The sequence below is a fragment of the Mastomys coucha genome, unplaced genomic scaffold, assembly GCF_008632895.1.
Source record: "Mastomys coucha isolate ucsf_1 unplaced genomic scaffold, UCSF_Mcou_1 pScaffold14, whole genome shotgun sequence".
NCBI lineage: Eukaryota > Metazoa > Chordata > Mammalia > Rodentia > Muridae > Mastomys > Mastomys coucha.
Genome location: NW_022196896.1, coordinates 119,187,654 through 119,194,253, shown reverse-complemented (window position 1 = coordinate 119,194,253; position 6,600 = coordinate 119,187,654). Strand labels below are relative to the sequence as shown.

Below are 6,600 nucleotides of genomic sequence, written 5' to 3'. Positions count from 1 at the left end.
GAGTCCCTTCCTCAGGGCTAAGGAACTGGATGCTGTAGCACTGATCATCCTTATCCAAAGTGTTTCCTGGAAAGTAAAAACAAAGCAATTTAAATGCAAGTGATGCATTTGTTTCTTTGAGCACTTGCAAATACTCCCTCTGCATAACAAAGGGCATAAACAGAGCAGTTAACTAAATCAAGATGCCATTTATGAGGTTCAAGGAAACCACCAGGTATTGAAAAACTGAAAAGTGCTCAGAATCACATCAGATCACAAATCTAAGTGACATGCCAATTTTCAATGGTCATAGCACATTTGACTGAAAGGCCTGGAGGTCAGTGGTCTCCACAAGGTGACCCTTATCTAAGTGGCACAGGGGCCTCTTTCTAGTGCCTTTACTTTTTTTTCATCTGCAGAAGATTTTAATAAATTAAGAAAGTTCTTTTTAAAGATGTTTCCAATATTAAGGAGTTTCCAACACTATGACTAATAAAAGTTTTAACTGTTTTCTTTAACATAAATTATACTTATAACATTAGAAAATAGGAATATCTTTACTAGACAGTAGGTGGCAGCAGAGAATAGTTTCTGCTTTTCAATGAAAGGTTAATTATACAGCTAATAGCAGATTTAAAAATGTAAAACACTAGTAAGATGTAAGACAGAAGAGCCCCATCGCATTTAAGGTTAGCTGATAATGAGATCACCCTACCTTTCCACCTCACACGTGGTGCCCGAGAGTCCCACTGTCAGTGTCACCACCCTGCATCTGCATCTGCATCTGCGCTTGCATCCTTGCAATCATCTCTTGCATGCGGCGGAGCTATGAACAGTACAGGTCAGATACAATGTTGGTGCTATGATTCATGATGAATAGTTTTTATTGCTTTTCTTAAACACAGCATGTTCAAATAAACCTTATAAACCAATATAAAAGAATCAATTTACAAAATTAAATGACACAATTAAATGACAAAATTTGTGATTCAAGTAAGACAAATTATCAATAAACAGAAGCGCTAGTTAAAGACTAGTAAGACAATAAGGCAAGAAAAACACCTGATATTACCCTTTGGGGGACAAAAAGGGTGAATCATCCTTTCTGCTCAGCAACAAGGTCTATATGAAAACAATACTTTGCCCACTGCTAGCCTTATCAATTTTTTATTATTTTTGAGACATATTATCATTAGGTCAGACTAGACTCAAACTCCCTACATAGCCGAGGATAACTCTGAACTCCTAATCTTCCTGTTTCTACTTCCCAAATGCTGGGATTATATGAAAGAGCCATCATGGCTAGTCTATGCTTTGCTGAGATTGAACCCGGGGGTTCCTGAATACTGGATAAGCACTACGAACTGGCCCACATCCATCGTTAGACTCCTTAACAATCACTGCCACTGAGGTCTGTATATGTTCAGAAAGGCTGCAGGCAATATTTACTCACATGTTCTTCAGGTGGCTTTGTGGTTATTACAAATATCCACACAGAATTCACTGTTCAAAGAAACTATTTTTTTCAAAGCCTTAGAAAAGGCTGTCCCCTGTGACCACATCACCACTAAATAAACTGCACCATTTCATTAGTATTATTCTACAGTCCTGGTCAATTGCTAGCTGATATTTGGTTATCAACTATTCTCTAGTCCAGTATTCAGTGAGCTCCCTTGTGCACCACATACTTGCTTACTCCTTCAAACATTACAATTACATTACCAAACACCCCTTAGGAAACAAAAGAATACCATTTTGCTAGGGTATTTTTCACATGGTTTTAAATTTAGAGGTTTAGAGGACTGAATTCCTATACTGATTGTCCTATCCACAATGCTGTGTTTTAACCTTCATTATCTTATTAGCACCAAGCTCTTATTTCTTCTTCCAAGTAAGTCTTATATATTTCTACCCTATGTTTGGTAATGAATGCAATGGCAGCTTCATTATGTTTCCCAATCGGTTATTGTCTATGTATAGGGAAAAAGACTTTTAAACAGTTTATAAAAAAAAAAAAAATCAGTTATATTACTTTTTATTGTTAGCTAAACTGCCACTTGAATGAGGCAATACATCTTAAAATATGTATACTATGTATTTACATATATTTTAAAGACTAGAGAACAATGCTTCAAAAAAGTAAGAAAGAAAAACTATAATAAACTGAAATTTTTGGACATAAAACAGCTATAAATTCCAGAATACAACCATTTTACTTTACCTCAGCCTCCTTTTCAAGCAAGATCTGGTCTTTATTCATGTCCTCATTCTCTACTTTCCTAAGGGAAAAGAAATTACAATTTTAATACTGTAATACTGTATTTCTGAATAGAGATAAAAAACTTTTTAGAATTCTAAAGAATTTCGCTTTATAATTCCATGCTTCCTGAAGGGTGTCTGGCCAGTGCAGGCATGGCAAGCAGGGCTCTGGCAGGCCTGGCCTGGCCTTCTCCCACCCCCTTGTAAACCATAGATTACATCCCTAAAGCTCTCCATCCAGGTCGATTCCCTTATTCAGATACTTACTCTAACATCCAGTTATCAAAGCACTGAAGCCATCAAAAGCCTCCTGTGGTTCACATAATTAGCATGCCCAGTCAAAGCATCCGAGCCATTCTAATCCAGACCTCCCCTTTCTCCTTTTAAAAACTGAACCTGTGGAGGGTAGTGGTAGTGCACGCCTTTAGTCCCAGTACAGGGGAGGCAGAGGCGTTTTTCTTTTGGAGCCAGATAGCAGAAACTTTTACTTTTACTTTTCTATTTTTTAATTTTTCTCTGTGAAAACAGGGTGTGGTTTGTGCCTAATGCAGGGTATGAGGGGAGCCCCCTACTGTGTGTTTGTATGTGTAGGGGTACCCTTCACTTAAGGCTCTTTAAATTAAAGACATGATAATTAAGAGAACACAAGGAAGAAAAAAACAGACAAAACATGAAACTGGACATTCAGAACTTATTTCTGTAAGCTGAAAAGATGATTTGACTGTCTTATAGTCAAAAGTAGCAGGTCTAACCCAAAGAAAGGACTTGGTTTAGGTAAGTTCCCCTTTATGACTATATTGTGAATAAAACTATTACACATGAAGAAGCCAGAAGGAGCTGAGTGAACAGAGGCTGGCAGACAGAACTGAGGAAAGCTCACTGACAACACCAACAGGTATGCTAGTAAAAACCTTTCTAAATTAACATAGTATTTCCAAATTAACATATTTCAAAAACTATTTTATTCTTATTTGTGTATATATGTGTGAAACTATATATGAATAAGTGCATATGAATGCTGGTGCCCTCAGGTCAAAGGTGTTGGATCCATTGGAGCTGAAGTTACAGGTACTTGTAAGCTTCCTAGAGACATGGTTTTTTTGGATGCAGTTGGGTCACAAAGCACACATCTCATATGTGATGGTTTGTATATGTTTGGCCCAGTGTGTCCTTGTTGGAGTAAGTGTGTCACACTGTAGGTGTGGGCTTAAGACCCTCATCATAGCTTCTTGGAAGCCAGTATTCCACTAGCAGCCTTCAGATGAAGATGTAGAACTCCCAGCTCCTCCAGTACCATGCCTGCCTGGATGTTGCTATGTTCCTGCCTTGATGCTAATGGACTGAACCTCTGAATCTGTAAGCCAGTCCCAATTAGATGTTGTCCTTATAAGAGCTGCCTTGGTCAAGGTGTCTGTTCACAGCAGTAAAACCCTAACTAAGACATCACACAACTACACTAGTACAGCAAAAGAGAAAAAGTGAATGGATCTGGCCACTTGCAGAATCTGTAGAGAATGTAGCTGTTACTCCAGTGAGACCTATGGCGAGCTTACCTTCCACAGCTCTCAATGGTAAGCAAGCCCATCGTTTATTTATAAACACAGCAATACTTCTACAAAAGTACCAATACCAGCCTCTGGCTTTCCCATCTAAAACTGTTTGTTTAAAAGACATGTTAATAATTAATTAATTTACTTGTGTGCTTTGCCTGCCATGCACTACATGCATGCCTGGTGCACAAAGATGCCAGAAGAAGGCATCAAATACCCTGGAACGGAGAGTTACAGACAGTTTTTAGCTGCCTTGAGGGTGCTGGGAATTGAACTCAGGTCTTCTGCAAGAGGAGCAAGTGTCTTGCCGTGCACATTGTAAACGTCTCTTTCCCGTCCCCACCACCACTTGACTGAATTAACAATATTCTTTTAACAGTACTTGAATAGGAAGCACATGTTGTCTTTGATTAAGAAGTCCGAGCTAAGCCTGGCAGTGGTGGCGCACGCCTTTAATCCCAGCACTTGGGAGGCAGAAGCAGGCAGATTTCTGTGTTTGAGGCCAGCCTGGTGAGTTCCAGGACAGCCAGGGCTACACAGAGAAACCCTGTCTCGAAAAAACAAAAAAAAAGAAGTCTGAGCTATACACAGGAAAGACAGGAGAATGTGATTCAGGGAACATGATACTGGGAAGCCAGTGTGACAACCTGCCGCCTCTCTTCAGCCTCTCAGAACGGAAGTTTTCATAGTGAAGGTCTTGGGTTACTTCCTGTAGATCCTGCATGTGGGTTCTGAAAAAGAAATGCAACAGGGGTTTCAGGATATGGCAGTCTCATGGGAACAACAGCAATGTCTTAGTCAGGCACACATAGAAAAAAGCCAGTACTAAGAGGCAAGAAATTATTTGGTAAGCTTCAGTTTGCTGGACTTTCAGGTAAGAAGCCTATGTGAAGTGGGGCTCCTTTGCAACCACAATAAGCTACAACACTAAGACCTCAATAGAACATTCTCTTCTTGACACTGCCATAGGCACTAAAGACACATTACAAAGCCATTACTATTGGAGGGATATGGACACACAAGAGATTTTAGGAGACTTTTCGATAAATGATAACTGAAATAAAATACTTTTTCTAAAAGATCTTATAAAAAATATACAATTCTAATAGGTCTCTGCCTAGCTCTTTTTTTTCAAACATTACACATTTAAAAATGTGTAGAGAACAATTATAACACATTCCTGTTGACTCGGGATCTAGGGAAATAGGAATTTGGATAAAAAGGGAGTTGCACCTTCTTCATTTTAAGACAGGCACAACTTGCAGCATAACAGAGAATATCACAGCTGCTGTGCAGCACTCACATTCCCTGAAAGATGGGGCTGGCACAGCCACCAGCTCAGCACTGCACACAAGCCTGTCTTAAGCACTCTCAGAACGATTATGGTACATCTGTAATAACTTAAGATGGCAACAACATACTGGCTCTCATTCAGTAAACAGCTAAGTAGGCGGTAATTTAACTAATCAAAGTATTAGTTTACTCATATTACTTCTCTGAACTTTTTCATTAAAGAACTATATTTTATGGAGAAGTACACGAGTAAAGCTTGAAAGCTTCACAAAGAAGAGAAGAGAAGGAAGTGGTTTAGTAATACAGTAAATGAGTGTTCAATACATTGTACCCCAAAACACGTATAACCACATGCTAATGAAAATAAAATAGGTTATCTGTTGTCTCACTATGTGATACCCCCTGATTCATTTTAACATAGTGAGAAGAACCTCACCAGATGCTAACATTCTAGTTTCCAGAAAAAGACAAATGGGCTTCCATATTTATAAGACAACAATGAGAACTAGACCAAGACAGTCTTAAACTAATTGACACCCATAGCATTTATAGTTTCCTAGGCTCAGGCTGAAGCAGAGCTGCTGACTTACAGACTGCAGCATTAATAGACACTGGGGCTCTCGCTCTGTCTGCTGGGCAATAGTCATGATACCATAGGTTCTCATTTCCTCCATTAGCAAACCTGCTATTGGAGGGACAGTGATAACTTGTAGTGTCCTACGTCTAACTGTGACGCTGTCATCCAGAATGTCTTTGTTTTGTTTATATACATGTGTGTTGGGTGCTTGCATTATCCAGAAGAGGGTGTCCTGTCACTTGGAACTGTTGTCACAGGTGGTTTTTGAGTACCTGACATGGGTACAGTGGCAGCAAGCACTTTTAATTGCTGACCCAGATATCAAGCCCATTTTATTCTTCTCTTAAAATATAGAGTTCAATAGACTATATCTTTTTTTTTTCCATATTGTTATCAAAAGTTATCACCCTTAATTTAAAAACTATTCAAGAGGAGAAGATATTCTTAAAAAAGGAAAGGGGTGTATTGTTTTTAATCCTTTTTTGTTTTGTCTAAGATGGTTTCTCTGTGTAGCCCTGACTGTTCGAGAACTTTGAACTCCCTCAGTAGACCAGGCTGGCCCCCAACTCAGAGATTTGCCTACTTCTGCCTCTTGAGTGCTGGAATAAAGGTGTGCACCACCACCACCTAGTCCTCTTTTTAAAAAGTTTTACATTCATTTAAAGGAGGACACCAAGAAGGGCAAGTACTATACAAGTCCTAGGAGAAAGAGACTCAACAGAGAGACTCATAGCCCCAATAAAGAACCTCAGTGCCAACTGCGATGGTCTTATTTGTCTGCAACAGAGGTATACCCAGTTTCTGAATGGCCTACTCTTCATGTTAAGCTCTGCCCTAGTGAATACAACAAATGTCTTACATGAGCATCGTTCTCAGCTTCAGAAAGTCATTGTGTTCTGGGTTCTCCACCTCTACAACACCCCATGGGTAGAGACGGCCTCT

At 39.3% G+C, this 6,600-nt stretch overlaps 1 protein-coding gene across 1 annotated transcript in view; it reads right to left on the bottom strand.

Moving 5' to 3' along the window:
- The window catches only part of Septin2 (septin 2), a 31,879-nt gene continuing 25,279 nt past the window's right edge, over nucleotides 1–6,600 (bottom strand). Inside the window, exons 9-13 of the mRNA XM_031369001.1 lie at nucleotides 6,518–6,598; nucleotides 4,436–4,519; nucleotides 2,201–2,258; nucleotides 695–805; nucleotides 1–66 (exon numbers count right to left, since the gene is read on the bottom strand). Of these exons, the coding sequence (XP_031224861.1) occupies nucleotides 704–805; nucleotides 2,201–2,258; nucleotides 4,436–4,519; nucleotides 6,518–6,598 (325 nt within the window). The 3' untranslated portion in view covers nucleotides 1–66; nucleotides 695–703. The remainder of the gene's footprint in view (nucleotides 67–694; nucleotides 806–2,200; nucleotides 2,259–4,435; nucleotides 4,520–6,517; nucleotides 6,599–6,600) is intronic.